Source organism: Trichosurus vulpecula, chromosome 4, assembly GCF_011100635.1.
Source record: "Trichosurus vulpecula isolate mTriVul1 chromosome 4, mTriVul1.pri, whole genome shotgun sequence".
Taxonomy (NCBI): domain Eukaryota; kingdom Metazoa; phylum Chordata; class Mammalia; order Diprotodontia; family Phalangeridae; genus Trichosurus; species Trichosurus vulpecula.
This window is the reverse complement of record NC_050576.1, coordinates 295,229,852-295,254,116: the sequence shown is the minus strand read 5'-3', so window position 1 is coordinate 295,254,116 and position 24,265 is coordinate 295,229,852. Positions and strand designations below refer to the sequence as shown.

The following is a 24,265-nucleotide window of genomic DNA, read 5'->3' as shown; positions in this document are numbered from 1 at the left end:
GGTCACAACGATAGCATAGGAAGAAGGAAATCAATTCCTGCTCCTCAGACTCCAAAACCAGTGTTTGTATGTTATTTTACTATGCCACACTGCCTCTATTTACTCAATTGGGATTTGAAGAACCACCTTTGAACGAGCAAGAGGTATTTATGTAACAGGTTAATTCATGTATGTTAGCCACAGAATGTGCATGTTAAAAGTATTTTAAGTCTAGTCAATGATGCTTCAAATTAAAGTCCTCAATCTTCATTAGGACACTTAGATTTTTCAAAAGACTGAGAAAGATAATTTCAAGACATAAATCATCAATTCCATATAATTTCAGCATGATATACTCTCTTACGTAGTTCCTAAGGATTTTCAATAATAATTATTTATATCGTTCATTAAAGTTTGCAAAGCAATATACAAGCATTATCTCAGGAAAGCCTCACAACAACTCAGCGAGCTAAGTACAATTGACATTATGTTATTCTTCACTTTATAAACCAATACACTGAGGCATGGGGAAGTTTCCCATAGTCATAGAATCAGTGTCAGAGGCAGGTTGAACCCAGGACTTCCTGATTCCAGATCCATTATAGCTTGTGGGAGATTCAGTAAAAAGAAATGTGTGATCAAGAGAAATAGCTTATGTGAATATAGCATGTGGGTATAATCACAGATTTGTTGTTCATACTTCATTCTCGAAGAGGACCAATGACATCATGAGGGTGATAACTTGACTTGTGTGTGAATTGAATTTGAGTGGGACAGAGCTTTGCAAAGTCCTCAGCCTCACTCTTTCCTCCAGTCATGGAAGTACAGTGACAAGACAAAGATCAAGATGACTGGTGATGGTCCAGGGTGCAGTGGGTGACCTTGGCCTTTCTAAATTAAGGTCTTTTTAGGTGTCAGTTTGTCTGAGGCCATGTCCATTCAATGACTCCAAGGAACACGTAACAGTTGAGACAAAAAATGGCCCAATTTACCATCACAAAGATATTAGTTTGGGGGAAGACCCTCTTAGTTTCTAGCCAGGACAGAAAATAATTGCTATTTACACTCATTCCCAGCCATCAAAACCTAACAGTGAGCCACAGTGGCTTTGGTTAGGGCTATTATTTGCCATTCAGTGAAAGTCAGAGTGATGGAAGTTTAAAGGCTTAGTCAGGTATCTCCATTTAAAAAGCCTGCCTTTCCAGAGCTATATTTCAAGAAATCAAAACAGCACAGGATGAAAAGCAAATCGTCCCAGCGTTTTGAGAAAAAAAATAATAATGAAAAGAACGAGAAGAAGGAGAAGGAGAAGAGGAAGAAGAAGAAGAAATAATTAATAATAATGACGAAGATGGTGATAGTAGCATTCCTCAAATTCTGCCCAAATTGGCAGTTTGGGTCCCCACAGGGCAGCTGCTATTACTCTCAGATGACATGGTAAAGAGAATTAATGTAAAACATTCTTCAAAGAACCTGGTTCACTCTTTCCCACCAACATACACAGCATCCACGGGAGGAGTAAGCTTAAACTTAGACCATAATAGCAGTGAGGCACACCTGTAAGAAATATGTATGACAAGGTTTAACAGATTTGGGGCTAGAAGGGGCCATTAAGTCTAAACCCTTCTTTTGGACATATGAAGAAACTGAAGCCAAGGGAGGGTAAGTGACTTTCCAGCATTTAGTGCAGTGTCTGGCACATAGTAGGCAGCTACAAAATGCTTGTTAGCTAGCTAACTTGCCCAGGGTCACATGTCTATTAAGTAAGTGTCTGAGGCGGAATTTGAACTCAGGTCTTCTTGACTTCAAGTCTCTCTACTGGGGACTCCCTCTATTGTTCCAGTTAGATTTCTAAAGCATAATGTTAGATGTTCTACTTAAATAGGCAGCATAGCCCACTTAAAACAGGAAAGTGTAACTATTATTGCATTAATTACAGTCTTTTTTTGTGGATTGTCTTGTACATCATAAAATGCCTCTAAGGAAGGCATTATCTAGTCTCCTTCATGAACTTACTCTATTGATTAGCAATCTGCATTTAGTGACTAATAAGTATGCACTAACAGTGAATTAAGTGTAAATTGTCTCCCGGGTGACTTTGAAAATTTGTTGCTATGACATATTGACCACATTTGGCAAATTTGACAAGTTAATTGTAGACAGATATGCTTGTTCTGGGCTGAAACACCCCCCCCACACACTCCCCTCCTCTCTACACTTCTGGAGTTTTTGTTGTTTCTTCTTCTTTTTTTCTGGGGGAGGAGAGTTTCCTACCTGACATTTTATCATATAGGAAACTATCCTTCCCTCAATGCAAAATTGCAATTTGTCTGAGAGAGTTCCCTGGGGGAGCTGAGAGTTTGTAATTTTCCCATGTTGTTCCGTTGTGTCTGCCTCCTTGTGACTCCATTTGGGATTTTTTTAGCTAAGATATTGGAGTGGTTTTCCATTTCCTTCTCCTGCTCATTTTATAGATTAGGAAACTGAGGCAAAAAGGTTTAAGTGACTTGTCCAAGGTCACACAGCTAGTAAGTATTTGAGGCCAGATTTAAATTCAGGAAGATGAAACTTCCTGACTCCAGACCCAGCTCCCTATGCATTGTACCCTAGCTGTCCCCAGCATGCGCCATGAGCAGACCTTACATTTATATGGAATTTTAAGGTTGGCCTACTATCTACTCTGTTAAGCTGACTTTCTCATTCTCTGTTCATTCAGGTTGTTTTAATTCTGATATGAGTGTAGAGTTTATTTTAGTTGATTAATGCACTCCTGATATTATATTCCAAGAATAGATTCCAGTGAAAAAGACCCATTGACCATTGCTGCATTTTTAATTGACATGGTGCAGTCAGCCAGGGTTTATTCCTGAAATTCACAAATGAAAATATCTGTTACAGGAAATTGCTCATTAGGGAAGAGAAATATTCCAGAAGGCTTATGTGTAATTGAATGTTCTTGTAAACAAATGGCCAGAAACATCGATGTGCAGTTTAATAACTCAAGCATGAGAAAAGCAATGATTTCATCTTGATTTGAGTAATTTTGGTGTGAATTGTCACATTTGTTCATTTAACAGCAGAGATACATAGATATGCTATGGAAGGGCTTCAATTTGGAATTTCTCAGCTTTTATACATAGAAAACCAAATGAGAATTCAGGAAAAAATAGGCCCCACCCATTCCAGCCGTGTTCTGGGTGAACAGATCAGAAAAATGAAATGTATTTTTAAAGAAATGTTTTATAAAATGGTCCTGCTAAAGAAAATAACCATGCTCCTCAGGCTCAGTTATTATAATAATGATGCCGTCTTTGGGGGAATGAGGGTAATGATAGCATAGCACTCATTTTGAATTAGAAGGTAGAAAGCAGGGTATTTTTTTTACATATAGGTGTACAGCTACTGCCCAGATACTGTGTACAGGGTGCCCAGAGAAAGAGGCTCATAAGTGCTAATGAACTTGGCTTTCTCACAGTGCTGAAATTTTTCTAGAATAGGCCCTTCCAATATGTGTTCTAGAATTATAATCTGACCTATTTTCTGAACTGTCATTTTCCAGCAATCATTCTTTTAAAGCTGTAATTAAATAAATTCAGTTTCTTATCATAGCATAGCAGATAAGCTTGACTTCTCAGAATCAGAACAATTTGTTTCAAGACTCACTCCTGATGCATACATCCTATGTGACCCTGGGACAAGTAATTTAATCTTTCTGTGTCATCGGCAACTTTTTAAAACTTTTAACTTCAGGATAGTTACAGCCCTGAGATGATAGAATGAATTTGCTTAAAAGGAGCTTCCTACAAGGATAAAATCACATGTCTGGGACTGCCCCGACCCCAAATTGCTTGCCATAGAAAAGTATATAACTACTTCTTACCCTTTTCAAATCTAATCTATTGTATTTTAAAGCCATTTTATTTTCATGAGTTAAAAAACAACTTTGATGTATAGCAATGTATTATTTCTAACTTCTAGTTATAATATTATTCCTAATTGCCTTCTCTTTGACTTTTCGACATTGTGCTTGATATATGTAAAAAAATAATTGTTTCCTTTAAAAAATCTATGATGCATTTTACTCCCTGCAAATTCCTTAATTCATATGCAGTTGCAATATTTACTAATAGGGTTGTGTTTTACAGTGCCCACCCAATCTTCATAAACAAGATGGATATTCTTGTAATTCCAATCAGGTATGCCAAGTTTTGCAAATTTTAATCTAGTTGTGCATGTTATACATAAAATTTTGCATGTAATATGCAAAATATAGTTTGCATGACTTTTGTCACTTGTGTCTTTTGAAGGTAGGGAGCAACTCAAACAATTTACCATCATAGTAATAGTCTAAATTGAAATGAATATCAAAATATTACATATGTTGCCTTTAATTTTAGTGAAAACTCACCCTGTTAAGATTGGACAAAGGAAGATTAATGAATAGATGACTAGGAATTGGATTATTGGTATATGAATATTTTCAAGTATTTTCAGCAAACTTCTACAAAGCAATAGTCTGCAGGGACTAGAAGGGTTATAATCTTGAGAGATCTCCTCTATCCTATTTTAAGTCACCCCAGGAAGAGGGGAATTTATAATTTTTTAATCTCTGGAAAAAAGATTTTTCAATATTTAGGAATGCATTGTTAAGAAAATCTTAGGACTTAAACCTATTTTCTCTTATAGGAAAACAGAGTAGCTAGGCACAACTAGTCTCTCTATAAGAGCCCTACGTAGACCATTGCAAATACCTCCAGTTGGGGACATGATATGGATGATGAGCACGCAAAGAAGATTGAGTGGTCAGTCAGGTAGCAAGAGAACCAGGAGCAAGTGGTTTCACAAAAACCTAGAGAGGCAAGAATCTCCAGGAGGAGAGGGTGGGCAACAATGTTGAGTATAAGTCCATAAGTCGATAAGAATGGGGACAGACAAAAGAACCTCAAATCATCTCAATATTCTCTTCATCTTTCCTTAAAAGTCCAGGGTAATCGTCTTTTTGATTCTTCTGAACCTTCTCAAAGTTCTTCATACGTTTCCTGAGTTGTAGAACGTAGAATTGTATATAGTAATCTAGCAAAACTCTGGACACTTAAGAGTTTAAGAACCTAAATAAGCCCAGAGCAATGCATGAGGTCATTTCTGGTTCTTACCTGCTATGTGGATAGGATTTTAATTAATTAAATTAATTTAATATAATTTAAAAGCTAGTGTCACATGGTTCACTCATGACCAGTTGGTTTTTCCTATATTATTTAAAAGACCACAACCTACTACTTTCATTGTACTTTTGTGCTTCCTTTCCTTTCCTAGGTGTACTATCCTCATTGAATATCATTTTGTTAATTTATGACTTTTTCTCTAGTTCACCACCTTGAATATCACATAGCTTTATATTTTCCTTCCTTCCTTCTTTCTTTCTTTCTTTCTTTCCTTCCTTCCTTCCATTAACATTTTTTATAATATTGTCATGGTATAAATTATTCTGCATCAGTTCATATGAGTCTTCCCAGGTTTATTTAAAACTATCTTTTTCATTATTTCTTTTTTAAAATTTTATTTAATATTTTATTTCCCACCAATTATACGTAAAAACAATTTTTAAGATTCTTTTTTTAAATTTTGAGTTCTAAATTTTTTCACCTCTTCCTTTCTCCGTCATTAAGAAGGCAAGCAATTTGATATAGGTTATACATGAGCAGTCATGCAAAACAGAACCAAAAAAAGCCCCAAGAAAAATAAAGTTAAAATAAAGTATGCTTCAATCTGCGTTCAGACTCCATCAGTTCTTTATCTGAACGTAATATCATTTTTCATTATAAGTCCTTCTGAATTGTATTGGATCATTGTATTGCTGAGAACAGCCAAAGTCATTTACAATTGATCATTATACAGTGTTGCTGTTACTGTGTACAATGTTCTCCTGGTTCTGCTCATTTCACTTTGTATCGGTTCATCTTTTTCTGAAAACATCCTGCTTATCATTTATAGCACAATAATATTCTATCACAATCATGTACTACAACTTTTTCAGCCATTCTCCAGTTGATGGGCATCCCCTCAGATTCCAATTCTTTGCCACTACTAAAAGAGCTGCTATAAATATATTTGTACATTTATGTCCTTTTAAAAAATCTCTTTGGGATACACACCTGGTAGCAGTATTTTGGGGTCAGAGACTATGTGCCCTTTGGGTATTGATCTCCAGAGTGGTTGAATCAGTTCACAACTCCACCAACTGTGCATTAGTGTCTCAATTTTCCCTCATATCTTCCAACTTTGTCATTTTCCTGTTCTGTCATATTAGCGAATTTAATAGGTATGGGGTGGGACTTCAGAGTTTTAATTTGAATCTCTCTAATCAATAGTGATTTATTGCATTTTATATGACTGTAGATGCCTTTGATTACTTCATCTGAAAACTGCCTGTTTGTATCCTTTGACCATTTATCAATTGGGGAATGACTCTTATTTTTTTTATAAATTTGATGCAATTCGCTATATATTTGAGAAATGCAGCCTTTACCAGAGAAACTTGCTGAAAATTTTTTCACAGTTATGATTACTGTGTGTTTTTCTCCATTCTATTTCTCCCTTGTTCTCGTTCTCTCTTCATTCAACCTGTTCATCCTCAAAAGTGTTTTCCTTCTGACTACCACCTCCCCCAATCTGTCCTCCCTTCTATTGGTGCCCCTTTTCTCTTACCTCTCTTCCCTGACTACTTTCTGTTAGGGTCATATAGATTTCTATTACCAACTGGGTGTGTATGTTATTCTAGATTTGAGCCAATTCTGATGAGAGTACAGTTGAAGTGCTCCCCAGCCCACTTCCCTCATCGTCCCCTCCACTGTAAAAGCCCTTTTTTAAACTCTTTTATAATTTATCCCATTCTGCCTCTCCTTTCCCCTTCTCCCAGTGCATTCCTATTTCTCACACCTTAATTTTGTTTTTTTAGGTTCCATTACATCATATTCAACTCAAACCCACCTCCTCTGCCTATGTATACTTCTTTTAATTGCTGTAATAATGAGAAAGGTCTTAGGAGTTATGAGTATCATCTTCCCATGTAGGAATGTAAACAGTTTAACCTTATTGAATCCCTTGTGATTTCTCTTTCCTGTTTACCTTTTTATGCTTCTCTTGAGTCTTCTGTTTGAATGTCAGATTTTCTATTCAGCTCTGGTCTTTTCATCAGGAATTCTTGAAAGTCCTCTATTTCATTAAATATTTATTTTCCCCCTGAAGGATTATACTCAATTTTGCTGAATAGGTGATTCTTGGTTGTAATCCTAGCTCCTTTGTCCTCCAGAATATTGTATTCCAAGCCCTCTATTGCTTAATGTAGAAGCTGCTAAATCTTGTGTTATCCTGACTACGGCTCCACCATGTTTGAATTGTTTCTTTCTGGATTTTTGCATTATTTTCTCCTTGACCTGGGAGCTCTGGAATTTGACTATAATATTCCTGAGAGTGTTCAATTTGGGATCTCTTTCAGGAGGCAATCAGTGGACTCTTCTAATTTCTATTTTATGCTCTGGTTCTAGAATGTGAGGACAATTTCCCTTTCTAATTTCTTGAAAGATGATGTCTAGGCTCTTTTCTCTTCATGGCTTTAAGGTAGTACAATAATTCTTAAATTATCTCTCCTGGATCTATTTTCTAGGTCATTTGTTTTTCTAATGAAATATTTCACATTTTCTTCTATTTTTTCATTCTTTTGATTTTATGTAATTATTTCTTGATGTCTCACTTGCCCAATTCTGATTTTAAGGACTTATTTTCTTCACTGAGCTTTTGTACCTCCTTTTCCATTTGGCCAGTTCTGCTTCTCTGGCCATTTTCCTCTTCATTGGGTTTTTGTGCCTCTTGTACCATTTGACCTGTTCTGTTTTTTTAAAGGTGTTATTTTCTTCAATATTTTTTGTGTCTCCTTTACCAGACTGTTGACTTTTTTCATGATTTTCTTGCATCACTCTCATTCCTTCCCCTCCCATTTCCCTCTACCTCTCTTATTTGATTTTTAAAAATCTTTTATGAATTATTTCAGGAAATCTTTTTGGACCTCAAACCAATTCACATTTTCCTTTGAGGTTTTTGTTGTAGCAGTTTTGATTTTGTTGTCTTTTAAGTTTATGTTTTGATCTTCCTTGTCACCATAATAACTTTCTATGGTCAGCTTCTTTTTTGTTGTTTACTCATCTTTCCAGCTTATTCCTTGACTTATAAGTCTAAGTTAAAGTGGAGCTCTGCTTCTTCGTTCCAGGAGGCACTGTCCCAAGTTTCAGGACCTTCTTGCTCCTGCTCTCAGAGCTAGTTTTGAGGGTCTGTAAGTTTTCAGTTCTTCCAAGGGGCAATGATCTAAGGAGAAGTTTGGTTGCTGCTCTTCTGTCTTATGCTTTGGTCTTTGAGGGACCACAAGGACTCTTTTCCACTCTGAAACTGGGACCAAGGTTCCTGCTCCCCTGTACCAACAAGCTCTAATGTGCTATTGCTTGTTCTTGCCCTGAGACTGCCACCTAGGATTGTGACCTGAATCAATGTATGGGCAGTGCAACAGAGTCCAACCCTTAGTGCCAGCAAAAGGACCCCTGCAATCTCCTTCTGAGCAGTTGTCCAACCCCCTTACCATCTGCGGGCTGAGAGCTCAGAAACTGCTGCTTTGTTGTCCCAAGTTCTGATGCTAGTTTGCTGAATGTCTGCACAGCCTGTGCTGGACTGTGCTCCACTCATCCTGGTGTAACAGACCTTTCTTGCTGACCTTCCAAGTGGTCTGGGATGGAAAATGGTTTTGCCCTATCTTTTTGTTGGTTCTGTTTTGTCAGTCCACTCTAGAATTTGTTTTGAGGCATCATTTAAAATTGTTTGGAAGGAAATTTGGGAGAGCTCAGATGAGCCTCTGCCTTTTCTTTGCCACCTTTTCAATAAACATTTATTAAGTACCTGCTATGTGCCAGGCACTGTGCTAGGTGTAAGACCCAACTAGTTGTTCTTCATTTGTTAGTTTATTAATTATACTACCTGGATATTCCATCATGCAGATAGTTATGGTGGTTTTTTTTTTATAAATTTCTTTATTTATTTTTGGTTTACCACACACGGTTCTACATAGTTTTGAGTTCCAGATTTTCTCCCCTCCCTCCCCCCTCCCTTCCCAAGACGGCATGGAGTCTCATATAACTGTCATGAATGACTTTGCATTGAATTAATTTAAGCACTAGTCAAATCGTGGAGAAGAATTTTGACCAATGGAATGAATCATGAGAAAGAAGAAACAGAACCAAAAAAAAAACCCCAAAAACAAAAACCAAAGAGAAGCAGAAAAGGCGAGCATGTAGTGTGCCTCAGTCTGTATTCAAACTTCGCAGTTCTTTGTCTGGATGAAGATAGCATTCTCCATCGTGAGTCCCCTGGAGTTGTCCTTGCCCCTTAGGTTGCTGAGAAAAGCGCAGTATGTCAGATTTGGTCCTCACGGAATCCACATATCTGTGGCTGTGCACAACGTTCTCCTGGCTCTGCTCCGCTCACTCAGCATTATGTCGTGTAGGTTTTTCCAGGTTGTTATGAAGTCTGCATCATCCCCATTTCTTATGGCACAATAGTATTCCATCACCTTCATATACCACAGCTTGTTCAGCCATTCCCCAATTGATGGGCATCCCTTTGCTTTCCAATTCTTGGCTACCACAAAGAGAGCTGCTATAAATATTCTTGTACATATGGGTCCTTTTCCCGCTTGCGTGATTTCTTTGGGATACAACCCTAGAAGTGATATTGCTGGGTCAAAGAGTATGAACATTTCTATAGCCCTTTGGGCATAGTTCCACACCGCCCTCCAAAATGGCTGGATCAGCTCACAACTCCACCAGCAATGCAACAATGTTCCAATTTCGCCACATCCTTTCCAGCATTTATCATTCTCCTGATTTGTTATTTTAGCCAATCTGACAGGAGAGATGTGGTATCTAAGAGTTGTTTTGATTTGCATTTCTCTAATCAGCAGCGATCCAGAGCATTTTTCCATATGCCTGTAGATAGCTTTAATTTCTTCCTCTGAAAACTGCCTGTTCATATCCTTTGACCATTTCTCAATTGGGGAATGGCTTGTATTCCTATATATTTGGCTCAGCTCCCTGTATATTTTAGAGGTGAGGCCTTTATCAGAGATACTAGTTGCAAAGATTTTCTCCCAATTTTCTGCTTCCCTCCTAATTCTTGTTGCATTGGCTTTTTTTGTACAAAAACATTTCAATTTGACATAATCAAAATTATCCATTTTGCATTTTGTAATGCTCTCTATCTCTTGTTGGGTCATGAATTCTTTACTTTTCCACAAATCTGATAAGTAAACTATTCCTTGCTTTCCCAAATTACTTAGAGTATCAACTTTTACTCCTAAATCATGAACCCATTTTGACTTTATTTTGGTATATGGTGTAAGATACTGGTCTATGCCCAGTTTTTGCCCTACCATTTTCCAATTTTCCCAACAGTTTTTGTGAAATAGTGAATTATTAGCCCAGAAACTGGCCTCTTTGGGTTTATCAAAGAGTAGATTGCTAAACTTGTTGATTTCACCTACTTGTGTACCTATCCTATTCCACTGATCCACACCCCTGTTTCTTAACCAGTACCAGGCAGTTTTGATGACTGCTGCTGTGTAGTACAGTTTAATGTCTGGTGTGGCTAAACCACCATCTCTAGCATGTCTTTTCATTAATATCCTAGATACTCTAGACCTCTTGTTTTTCCAAATGAATATTGTTAGTTATGGTGTTTTAAAAGAGTCTGGGCCAAGACTAAATTCTCCCTCTCTACCTATCACTTCCTCTTCATTTCCAATGCCACCATAACAGTCATCACTAAACAAGGGGATTATTGCAGCTGGACTCTTTGTTTCTTGCCTTTTCTCCCTCCAGCGTCACGTACACCACTCTCTGACCCATAGCTCTTAAACACGGCTTTCAGCTTGTCACTTCTCTGTTCTCTGGATAACTTTATCAAACTAAAACTTCTTTGTTTGAGTTTATAAGGCATTCCATCATTTGTTATAAGCTCTTATCTATCCAAATTTCTTTCTGACTCTTGTATGATGTGATACCTTTGGGTGTCTTCACTGTCCTCTGAACACCCCACTCCCATTACTCTCCCTTCACTGGTGATGTTTCCAAATCTTTACCCATTCTTCAAAGACTTACTTAAGTTTTACCTTCTCTATAAAGCCTTCTCTGACTATCTCACATTATTTAGCACATACAAACCCTCCCACTCATTTATTTATAATTATATATTATTTATGTATAATTTATATATTATATATAAATTATAATTTATAATTATAGAATTATATATATCACATGCCTTGATATGTTTTATAATTATATCCATATAATGAAAAATTATATATATATTAAGTGTTAAATGTGTGATATTGACCCTATGTTATAATTCAGCACTTAATTATATCTAATTTATAATTAGATATATAATAATAAATGAATTATATAAAGTATAATAAATTTACAACTATACATGATGATAAATATATACTTTATAGTTAATTGTATATGTGTGTATACATATGCACATGTTCAGACATACATATATATACATATATATTCACTCCTGTAGGTAATTTACTAACAATTTTCCCCATTCTGATGATAAATTCTTTTGGAGCAGGAATGGTGGCATATACTTCATAGCACAGCATATAGACTTTTCCCAGAATAAGAAAAGACAATATTGAAGTGTGATGGAATGGAAAGGACATTGAAAAAGGTACTTAGCATAGTGCCTGCCACACAATGTGTACTTAGTAAATGCTAGTTGACTGACCTATCTAAATTCTTTTACTAAATCAATATCATGATAACCATAAGGGTTGGATCAGATGAATGTTGGTTTCTTTCACTTCTAAAATTCTGAAACTGTAAATATACAATTATGAGCACATAGTAGGCATCAAAATAAATATTTGTTGTCTAATAAATCACTGAATAAAATCTTGTCGAAGTTCACACACAGTTTTCCCTATATGTTTCCATATTTTACCAACTTCATCTCTTTTTTGGGCTCTATGGCTTCAATGTTCCAGGACCTTTCTGCTTACTAGTAAGAGATCCAGACATTTCAATTCCTAGTATTTTCATTCTCTATTCATATTTTGCTCTTTTGCCATGCTTATATTATGGATACTTTGCTATTCTTTGTATTTGAAGAATCAGTAGAGATATACAAGCACCCCGAGTTAATGTCCTTTGTCGATGTATATATTTGAGCCATGACTTGCTTGGTCTTGGTACTTGGACCCTTGTCTGAAGAAGCCTCCACTTCTAATGCAGAGTGCTTGCTCCAATCTGGATCTAGTAGTTCCTTCTGTTAACTTTCCAGAAGGCAGTACTCCATTTAGGGTTCTACCTGCAGAAACTCTTTGGAACACACTAGTGCACCAGCTGAGAAGCACTGAGGTGAACCATAGCTTATGAATTTGTGATAAAGAATGTGTCATGCCTTGCTTAGATTGTTTCTGTTACTCCCACTTCTCTCCCAGACCTCTTCCTCTCCTAGAGGACATCAGATGACTTGGACAGAATTTGTTCTTTCTAAGGTCATGACTTAGGCTACTCAGGTCAACAGATTTCACATTTGGACATTTCTCCCTAAAAAGGTCTAACAGTTTTGGGTTTCCCATCCATTGGTACAAGCAAGTGTGGCTGCTTTGTGAGTTAAAAGAATTAAAATCATCCCTGGATCAATCTGTAGGAATCTATATTCTTAATGCCATAGACACACACACATACACACAGATATGTATGTATATATATAGATATCACACACATATACACATATGATAAGCACATATTTATGTCTATGTATATATAAATATGTATATATCCGTATGTTTCTCTTAAGATGATGGTGACTTAATGACTTTTATTGGGGGGTGGAAAAAGGATCTGAGGGCCTGGAATGGCGGAGGGGGCCAAGTTTACCAATAAAACATAAAAGGGTAACTTTGAAGTCAATATTCTGAACACAACCTACATATTTTGTCTGACGTGATATTTTTTTAGGGCCGTTGCTACAATGGGGAATGCAAGACAAGAGATAATCAATGCCAGTACATCTGGGGAAGCAGTAAGTTTCCTTTTCCTGTAACTTTTTATATGTATATGCTTTTCACAAATCCTTCTTTCCCAGTTTTGGAACCTGTCATTTTCTTCTTGAAAAGATGTAAGAAAAATGATAAAAGGTATTTTTATGAAAGCAGAAAATGTATAGTCTTCCAGTTATAAGAAGTAAATAAATCTGCACCACTGTCTCATGCATGTAAATAGAAGATGATAGATGATTCTTTCATCCAGTTTTCTTGTCTTTCTGAAAGGCACATTGACTTCTCTTTTAGTGAGATCACACTGAATTGTAGTGGTAAAATTCACGATGATCCCATGTCTTTGTGATTTACTTTTTGTATTGATCATACATACATACATATATCATATTATATATGCATATATATAATATATATGCATATATAATATGATATATGTATGTATGTCTTATTTAAATATATATAAATATATATATATTTAAAATATATAAATAAATATATATTATATAAATATATATATATTTATGTATGTATTACTTATTTATATAAATTTATATGGAGCTCCCCAAGCAAGCCTCTAGGAACCAATTGAATACCCACCTAGAAAATGTAGGTTATTACTGTGGCAAAGGCATCTCTTAGGATTTGGGATTGGGGGCATAAGATCTTGTAGCCCCATGGAATTTGTTAGTTCCTAGACGATTGCTCAGGGGATCCTCTATAGATCTGTAAAATATTTCGCTTTCCATTTCTGTCTCTTAGTTACCAATTATAAAGCGATGGCACTGATTCCTAAGCAGAGCTCAGACAGATTCATTGGAATCTTTGTGAAACTTTTGCTCTACCAGTCACAAAGGAAGGTTTTACCTTCCAGAGGTACAAGACAGCTCATGGTATCTTGCTCATTTTTAACGGTATTCCCAAAGGATTTTCTCTTAACAGCCCACATTTACTCTTTTTGGAAAGACTTGTCAATTCTCTTTAGTTTACAAAGGGCAAATTGGAAGGTAGAAGAATACTTTTCTCTTCAGCTATTAAAAGAGTAAAAGACCCACAGAGGGAGAAAAAGAAATGTCCAGAAAATCCTTCATTGTCCCCTTTTTCCTACGTTGTATTACCAGGCAGCTTGATCAGAATCTGTCACTATTGATTGGGGCTGTAGGTTCTAAAGGAAATCAGTGGGCCAAAAATGATCTGAGGATAAGTGGGTTCATTTTTGTAATCAGCGTTGCAGAATTATTCATTGACAAAAGGTCTGTATAGTGCCTTATTGTTTTTTAATCAATCAAACACCTAGCAAACCCCTTCTATGTGCCAGTCCCTGGCATGGGCATCAGGGATTTGAAGGCAAAAATATAGTCATCCCTATCACTAAGGTGGTTAGACAATACAGGAATAGAAAAATGATAATAATGACTGACATTTGTATAGCACCTTACACATGTTACATTATGAAGTCCTCACAGTGACTTCTTGGAGTAGGTGCTATTTTTAATCCCCGTTTTGTAGGTGAGTAAACTGAGGCTCCCAGAAGTTGTGACTAGGGGCAGCTAGTAAGTGTCCTGAGGATTTGAAGTCCAGCTCTCTATCTAATGTTATAGCTTTCAAAAAAGAAATGTAATTATAAGGACCAAAGCACAGATTAAAAAAAAAATAGCACAACCCTTGATGTCCCTATCAAATAAACCCTAGAGTTATGGGAGTTTTATGTAGGTGCATTGATTAATTTTCCTGCTAGGTATGTTTATATGTTGCCTGCATTTAGGAAGAAAATCGTTTTCCCAGGGTTGGGATTATGAATGGAACTAACACCCTCCTCTTATTTCTTTTACCTTCAAAAGAGGCTGCAGGGTCTGACAAATTCTGCTATGAAAAACTTAACACAGAAGGCACTGAGAAGGGGAATTGTGGGAGAGAGGGGGACCGATGGATTCAATGCAGCAAACAGTAAGTGCTGAACCTTCAGCGGGAAGGGTGTGTGTGCGTGTGTGCGTGTGCGTGTGCACGCGCGCATGCACGTGTGCTCCTGTGCCTCTGCATGTGCGTGTGTGCACATGTGCATGTACAAGTAAGATCATTGTCTAGCTCTTAATGTAAAGCTGGAGGGCGCCAAAAATAAGCCTTAATGAGTTTTCCAAGTGTGAAATGATTTAAAAAATATTCTCCAGTGTATATTTTTAAGTTGTTAATTTTAGTGTATCCTGATGCCAAATGGCCAAGAGCCTATCATTAGCAAAAAACAATAATGATGCAATCAGTGCTGTGCTTCAAGGGGAGAAATTTCCTTCACTAGAGCAGCTTATTTAGCAACAATAATACTTTGCCAAAACATTGTATATTAAGTCGTAATTTTTCATCTTAATAGGGCTGTAGTAGGACATGATTTGTAGATGGTATGTTTTAAAAATTGTTTTGCATACCCAATAGAAACAGTATGCATTTGGGGTACCATTTTAAATTAAATAGTGTATTTTAAACCCCTACTTTGCACAAAACATTGCATGTTTTTAGGGTTTAAAATTAATCTATTTAATGATCGTGTTGAAAAGCAAATTTTTCTTTTAAAAATTTGTGTATTTTCCTTTACCAGACTAAGGGAAGTTGGGAATTTTAAAATGAGAATTTTACTCAAATTTCTGGGTTTGCTTATTAAATTTGGGTGATCAGTACCACCAAGTAGTAAATCATAGATCAAAGTGCCATTTTAAATTAATAAGCTCAAATTTATATAGCACTTACTAAGGTTTACAAATTGCTTTTTTCATAACATGACTTTCCTGGGGTCTTACAATTGCTAAGTGTCTGAGGCAGGATTCATGTACAGTTCTCCTGACTCCAACTCCTACAGTCTTGGCTACACTACCTTGATTCTTAATAATTAGGCGATTAATTTTCTTTGGTGCTCAAGAGAAGTTTAATATTGTTGTAGTTTTGTTGATTAGTCGTGTCCAACTTTTCCTGATCCCAGTTGGGGTTTTCTTGGCAAAGACACTGGAGTGGTTTGCCATTTCCTTCTCCAGCTCATTTTTCAGATGAGGAAACTGAGGCAACAGGGTTAAGTCTGACTCTTGATGACCCCAGTTGGGGTTTTCTTGGCAAAGATACTGGAGTGGTTTGCCATTTCTTTCTCCAGTTCATTTTAAGATGAGGAAACTGATCAAACAGGGTTAAGTGACTTGCCCAGGGTCACACAGCTAATAAGTGTCCGAATCCAGGTTTGAACTCAGGTCTTCCTAACTCCAGGGCTTGCACTCTGTCCACTAAGCCACCTAGCTACTTGAAGTTTAATAGTGAAGAAATTTGCAGTAAGTTTTATCAAGTTCATTATCCTATCTCTTCCCTGAACATGGCCTGCATAAAGACAGAAAATTTATTGTTTTTGGTCAGTCAGTAAACATTTATTAAGCACTTACTGTGTGTTAGGCACTGTGCTAAACAGTACCTGGTGTGGTCACATGACAGAGCAGTCCAAACAAGTGCATCCAGATGAGAAATGAAGAGGCGACTGACCTGAGTTCCCTCCTTAAAATGGATGTGTAGGGAGAAGCTCTCCACTCCTTCCTCCAATCAGCTGAGCCCCAAGGGTAGAAGGTGCTGATGAGGTGTGAGTAGCAGGACTGATCTTCCAGGATGAGGAGGTTCCTGGGAACATGATGGAGGAGCCCATGGGAAAACAGCCAGATGGAATATGAAGAGATTACTAGAGCATATTGCTTATATCATCGAGGGTTCTCTACAGCTAGCTTGAAGATGTTTTCGTACCCTCGGCAGCTTGATAACGTGCATCTCACTAACACTAATGGCTCTTAGGACCAGCAACATTTCACCCCACCTCCAAATTGCTTCTCGCAAGCCATTTCTTAATCTGAATCACAAGAATGGATGAAATTGTTATTCGGAAAGAAAGAAAAACATTAGAGATTTGAATGATTGTAATTTCCCCCCTTTTATGTTTACAGTGATGTATTTTGTGGCTTTTTGCTCTGTACCAATCTTACACGAGTTCCACGAATTGGCCAACTTCAGGGAGAAATCATCCCAACCTCCTTTTATCACCAAGGCCGAGTAATTGATTGCAGGTAATGTATTACGTATTGAAAAGTTCAGTCATTTGGGGAATTGAAATTTAAAGAGACAAAATCAGAGGCAAATAAATATCAGGAATAACTGGAAGATAACTCCAAATACTTTATCTTATTCATACTTTGTTACTGCTTTCTTTTTGAAAATCCCTAACAGTATGCACTTAAAGATTTGTTGTTGTTGTTGGTTTTTGGTCAATTAGTCATGCCCAACTCTTTGTGACCACATTTGGGGTTTTCTTGGCAAAGATACTAGAGTGATTTGCCATTTTCTTCTCCAGCTCATTTTACAAATGAGGAAACTGAGGCAAACAGGGTTAAGCGACTTGACCAGGATCACACAGCTAGTGTCTGAAGCAGGATTTGAACTCAGATCTACATGAATCCAGGCCTTTAACCACTGCACCACCTAGATGCCCACTTAAAGATTAATGTGTCTAATTGTAGATCAGCATTCATTGATTCATTCAACAAATATTTATTATGTTACTAGACATGCGCAGGATATTGTACTTTTAAATGTCTAACAACATGGTACTGCTTTGACACATGATCCAAGTTCATCTGATTAGAACTTGTTATGATTTGAGCAGTGAGTTTAAAAATTTGACAAAAGTAGTTTACCATACACTGTTTTCTAAAGTGTGAATAGTCCAGTGTGAGATTTTGTTGTCATTGAGTTGTTTTAGTCATAGGATAGATTGGATTAATAAATACAGTTACATATGGAAAATATTCATAAACTATTACTGATGACTATTTTTTATATTTAAACATCTGTGAGTAGGATGTATGTAATCCAGCTCAGTTGAGCAAAGGTCACGAGATTCTGTAACAAATATATTGGACCTCACATATCCAAATACCTGTTATCCCTTTTACATCATTAAATCAACAAGCCTTTACTAAGTACCTACTGTGTGGCTTAATAGCCACCTTTGGAGGCTGCATGCCCATTCCAACCATATTGTCATTGCTTAAAACATTTTTGTACTGCCCTTCTGAATTTGCCTTTGGGAACTCTCACTTATTCTTTTGAATATATGTCATGGAGGCAAGTCATCCTTCTTTGAGGGAGGATTAGACTTTTGAAAACAGATGACTTCAGTAATTACTTTTCTGAGATGGAGACCATCTGATATAAACTTCCTCGCCCACCTTCTCCTACTCCTTTAAGCCATTCTGTATCCCCACTGTGTCTCCCTTTTTCGATTCTGATTCAGAGGACAGGGTGGCAGTCCTGTCCTAACTTCTCCTTTGGTGTCCTGTTCTATAATTTTGACCTGCCACCTTTCATCTCTGTGCACATGTGCAGGGTTAACCCAATGTTTGGAAAGGAATATAGATGCCTATTGAAAATCCTCTTCTTCTTCAATATTCAGTTTGGGGCCACTTCCTCCATGAAGCCTTTTCTGACTCTAACCTTGAACCTAATACTTTCTCAATCTCTCTTCTTTCTCTGGTTAATATTTTTTATGTACTTATCACATTGTAATTTAGATTAGATTAGTTGCTTTTTTGCATACATAATTTATAATCCCACATAATTGTTGCTTTTCATCTTAGTGATGTCATCTTAGAGACTAGGGCAGTAAACTGTATATAGTAGGTGCTTAATAAATCTTTGCTTGCTTGACTTGAATTTTTCTTCCATCTTCTTCACTTTTGTCTTGAAACCTCCAGGCTTGATGCAAAGATCCTGGAGTGGTTTGCCGTCTCCTTCTCCAGTTCATTTTACAGATGAAGAAACTGAGGCAAATAGGGTTAAGTGACATATCCAAGGTCATACAGCTAACAGTTGTACACATGTCTTCTTTCTCCAGTGGTGCCCACGTTGTTTTAGATGACGATACTGATGTAGGATATGTTGAAGATGGAACTCCATGTGGCCCATCCATGATGTGTCTCGATAGAAAGTGCCTACAGATTCAGTCCCTAAACATGAGCAGCTGCCCCCTTGATTCCAATGGCAAAGTTTGTTCAAATCATGGGGTAAGTAAGGATGTAACAAGAGGCTGAACCAAGCCCTCTTCGGCTGTAGATATTTTGTTATTTGAAAATTGAAAAGTTTTATTGAATTAAATTTTTGTATTTAGTGATTCTCTGCTGCCTAATGTGTTTTACCCATTATTTATTGATATCAAGGAACTGATGCCTGACAAAGACCAGACACAGTTTAAGATAAATGACATACACACACACACACATGCATACCCACACACACATCCACATATACTATAATTTACTGTTATTATGACCACAGGCTCATAAGAGCATTGATTTAGAGCTGGGAGGGACCTTAAGGCTTTATTTGAGCCCCTTACATGAGGAAGCTAGACACTGAGCAGATAGAAGACTTGCCCAAGGTCACACACCTAGTAAGTTAACCATTAGGATTTGAACCTAGCTCCTCTGACTCTGAACCCAGCACCCTCTCCATCAATATTTCTCATCAAATATATTCTTATCCAAACCACTCTTCTTTTGGCAAGCTGAATCATCACAGCTAGAATTTATATGGTGCTTTAAAGCTTGCGAAGAACTTTTTTTAAGCAACCCCCTGAGGTTGGTACTAAAAGCATGTACAAGGTAGCTAGGTGTCTCAGAGGCTAGAGACTAGGAAGACCAGAATTCTAAACCTTCCTCAGCTACCTGGTAGATGTGTGACCCTGGGCAAGTCACTTTGTCTCTCCCAGACCCAGTTTCCTCGTCTATAAAATGGGGACAAAAATAATACCACTTATGTCACAGGATAGTCATGAGGATCAAATGGTATAACATGTGCAAAGTGTTTTGCATACCTTACAGTGTTCTAAAACTGCTAGTAGTTTACGAATTATTTATTTATCATCATCATCATCATCATCATCTCCATTTTACAGATAAGTAAACTGAGGTTGAGAGGGTAGGTGACTTGCCCACGATCACATAGGAAGAACTATCTTGGGAGAGATTCAAACTCGGGTCTCATGATTCTAAGTCCAGTTTCTTTGCCCTACTGTGTGTCACGTTGCTAAATTTATGGAATAATATTTGTCATTTTCTATTGGAAAAAGTCAGAGCAATTAAAGAGACAGAAGGAAGTTAACAAGGTCCCTCAAAGAACTTTCCACCGTACTGGTGTGGCCATCACACTGTCCTGTACAAAGCAGGACCTGGGTAAATATTTGTTGAATTGAATTAAAGCGATTTGTTCTTTCCAAGTAAAGTTTAAGCCATGTCAGTGACTCCTCTCACACCCTTCAGCACTCATTCAACAAACACTCAGGTGCTTGAAGAATAGGCACCAGGTAGATCGCTAGTATCCATATCGGCACTTCATGTGTGTTTGTACTTTAAGAAAAACAAGCTGAAGAGTAGGAAGCCATCAACTAACTAAGAGAAGGAAGGAAACAAGCATTTATTATGCACCTACTGTGTGTGGCGCACTTTGCTAAGTGCTTTACCAATATTATCTCATTCGATCCTCACAACAACCCTGGGAGATAGGTGCTGTTCTTATCTCCATCTTACAGTTGAAGAAACTGAGGAAAACATAAATTAAGTGATTTACCCAGGTCACACAGTTAGTAAATGTCTGAGACTGGATTTGAACTTAGGTCTTCCTGACTTTGGACGTAGCATTCAATCTGCTTTTCCGCTTCCAATTAAAGTTGGAATGGACTTGAGAGGTCATCTCATTCAATGCTCTCATTTTACCGATGAGAAAGAGTACTTATTCCCCATACAGATAAGTGAAAATAATTACATTTGCATGAGTACTTAGCGGTCTTCTAAATTCCATGGGGGCTTAGTGCTCTTTCTCACTACCCGAACAGCCACTTTTTAAAAAAAATCCCTGAGACCAAGTGCTCGGGAAATCCACAGACACTTGCACCGAAGCTGTATCTCTAAGAGAAAAAATAAACACTTCCCTAGTTTGGTGTGGGGGAAAAGGAAAGTCTGATGAAGCATTCAGACTTTAGGAAGGGAAAATGAGAAATGTCATGAAATTGGGAAGAAGACTCTATAGTGACTGCAAAGAGAAAGAGAAAAGACAACCTGAAAGTATATATATTGAGTGGGGGGGGGGGCGGGGGAGGTTATGGGATGGAGACCTCAGGTGATGGATTAAAAGAGATCCAAACTCTGAGGAACTAGATGTTCCTTCTTGCTTCTTTTATTGGCTTTAAGTCTATGGACAAAGGAAGGACAGAGAGATTTTGATGTAGTTCATGATATCTTTTTCCCATTTACCCTACACTGGAGTTAATCCTAATCAGTTAGTTTCAACTTTTAAGATTAAGAAATCCATTTATACTAATAAGCTTATGTCCTCTTCAGTAAGCCTTCTCTCTATGCAGTTCATATGTAGAGAGATAAAGCCTTCAAGAAATATTACACTGATCCTTACTCCCAATGACTAGTGTTCTGTAGAGCCTCAAAGAGGCCTGTTTATCCCTTCTGAATCGCATCCCACTTCACTTTAATGCCAAGAACTTAGAAATTCAAACAGCCAAACTTGGCTGAACAGTCTCATCTCAGAAGGCATCTTTCTGACCTCTGTGACAGATATTCACAGTCAGTCAATCAACAAGCATCTGGTGGACATCCTCTAGGTACATAGCCCAGTGCATTGTGTCAAGGGGTATATGGAAGAACTATATAGCCTTGGGTGTCTGCCTCCAAGAATCTTAGCCTCGTTGAGGAGATGAGGAACAATAATCACAGCAAGTGCTTATATAGTACATTAAGGGTCCTGAAGCATTTTACTGATATTATCTAATTTAATCCTCACAATGCCCCTGAGAGCAAGGTAAAATCCTCACTTTATAGATGAAGAAACTGAGGGAGACACAATTAAGTGACTTGCACAAGGTCACACGGTAGTAGATGTCTGAGGTTGGATTTGAACTCAGGTTTCCCTGACTCCAGGTCCAGTGTTGTATCACCACCAGCTGCCTCTCGGCAAAGGTGGGTATGTTTTGGATAGGAAGAGCTGGCCCGGGGAGGTAGGAGCAGTATTGTCAGCAAGGGAATATGAATGATGAACACAGAAATAAGATCATTAATATATTTGGGGGAGAGTCAAGAGCCAAGTAACTGTAGAAGAAGGTGCATATTGGTGAACTTGTGGAAAATAAGATTAGCATCAGATGTCCAGGTCATAAAGAATATTCAGACTGAAGCTGAGGGGTTGATAATGGTCACAATTAGAATCAATGAGTTTTTGAAAGCTTTTGTGTTGAGGAGATTCATGTTGAAAGTAATGTTTCAAAAAGTGGTCTGCTAAGGGATCCTTGGGTCATAAATTTAGAGCACAAATTTAGACTGTGGAAAGCTATTGAATTCATTCTTGACATTTTATAGCTAAGAAAACAGAGGTCTAATGATGACAAGTGGCTTATCGATGTCTATTCTCCAAGGACCAAACTAACTAAGAACAGAGGGTCAAGAAAGCTGTCTATTGGTGAAGTATTGATCAAACTACAAAACAGCTGTCAATTTTGTGTGCCAGTCCCTCTCATCCTTCCCCATGCCCAGCTTCCTTAGTTAGTGGAGTGGCATGGGGTGCTAACATGGGACTATTACAGCTAATACACAAACATGATTTTAGCTATTAGTAGTTGTAGTGTGTGGTTTCTGTTGGTGATCAGCAAGTTGATGTGCTCAAGGAGGGAATGAAACTCGTCAACCACAAGAAGGCAATGTGCCATCATGGGTAGGTCCTCTGTGGAAGATGTTCAGAAACACATGGATGAGAGTCACATCAGACAGAATGAGGAGGCATACATGCACCAGCACAGAAATTCTCCACATGGTTGTGATAACAGACTTATTGAGTGTTATGTTCATTTTTCAAACTGCAAAAAATTCCACGAAATATTTTTGCCATGTTATTTTTGCCACAGGTAACAAATGTTCAGGACCTTGGGGAATACTTAAGGAAGTTTTAAGTAGTTTAAAAGAGCTTGAAATTATTTTCCAATTTGGTTAAGAGTTGTGTAACTTAGCAACAGAAGCAGTATAAAGAAGAGCTTCAAATGTAGCTATTTAACCTTTGACCAGTTGGAAATGTGAGACTAGTGACAGCAAAGCTAGCTCTTTATTTAAAGACTGTTGTTCAGTTGTTTTCAGTCCTGTCTGAATCTTCATGACTCCATTTGGGGTTTTCTGCGCAAAGATACTGGAATGTTTGCCATTTCCTTCTCCAGCTCATTTTATAGATGAGGAAACTGAGGCAAACAGGGTTAAGTGACTTGCCCAGAGTCATACGGATAGTAAGTGTCTGATGATTAATGATTAAGATCCCCTATTTTACATTAGGAGCATAATAAAAGTATTCAGTATCCTGCTGTGTGTATGTGTGTGTGTGTGTGCGCGCGCGTGTTAAGTGGAATAGAATGGACGAAGGGTTTCCTTGTTCTAGGTTACTAGTAAAATTTAAATGTCGGCCTTAGTCTAGAGAATTCAGGGATGGGGGGGCCGTCCTGCAAGAATCTTGTGACTTTATCATGGCTATCCCAGAGTGATGGAGCAGTGAGACAATAAAAGAAACCACCAGCAAAACACAATGAAAACCCTCTTTGTTCATGTTTTCTCTCAACACAGGTGTGTAGTAATGAAGTCACCTGCATTTGTAATAACACCTGGGCAGGGACAGACTGCAGCATCCGAGATCTTATCAAAAAGCCTCCAGCCTCGAAGGATGATGGACCCAAGGGTTTGTGATTTGAGTTTCTTTTATTGTATATATTTAGACAACTTTTTTCCAAAAGGTACCAATAGAGCAACATTGTAGTTTTGGAGGGAGATAGAGAATGTTTTCTTTTTTAAAACAATGTCCCAGGCCCTATAATGAATATAACTGTAGTGTTCTAAATGTCACGTATTGACAACTGTCTTTGTCCGTGCTCTGTTTCATCATTCCAGAACCCATGCCTGAGTCAAAATGAGCTTAGTGACTTTCCTTCTTTCTAGGTTTTCACTGTTTTTTTCTCTCCTTTAATCACATTCTTTTCCACAAATGTGAGAATTTATTATTTACAATCTTTCATAGATTTCCCAATTAATGGACAAACCATAAGGTAGTTTATAAAGTACTATCCCCACC

General features: G+C 37.5%; 1 protein-coding gene across 1 annotated transcript in view; it reads left to right on the top strand.

Moving 5' to 3' along the window:
* The window catches only part of ADAM23 (ADAM metallopeptidase domain 23), a 245,007-nt gene that overhangs the window by 193,700 nt on the left and 27,042 nt on the right, over positions 1-24,265 (top strand). The window contains exons 19-24 of the mRNA XM_036757815.1: positions 4,125-4,175; positions 13,053-13,116; positions 14,932-15,037; positions 17,050-17,169; positions 18,996-19,164; positions 23,764-23,875. Of these exons, the coding sequence (XP_036613710.1) occupies positions 4,125-4,175; positions 13,053-13,116; positions 14,932-15,037; positions 17,050-17,169; positions 18,996-19,164; positions 23,764-23,875 (622 nt within the window). The remainder of the gene's footprint in view (positions 1-4,124; positions 4,176-13,052; positions 13,117-14,931; positions 15,038-17,049; positions 17,170-18,995; positions 19,165-23,763; positions 23,876-24,265) is intronic.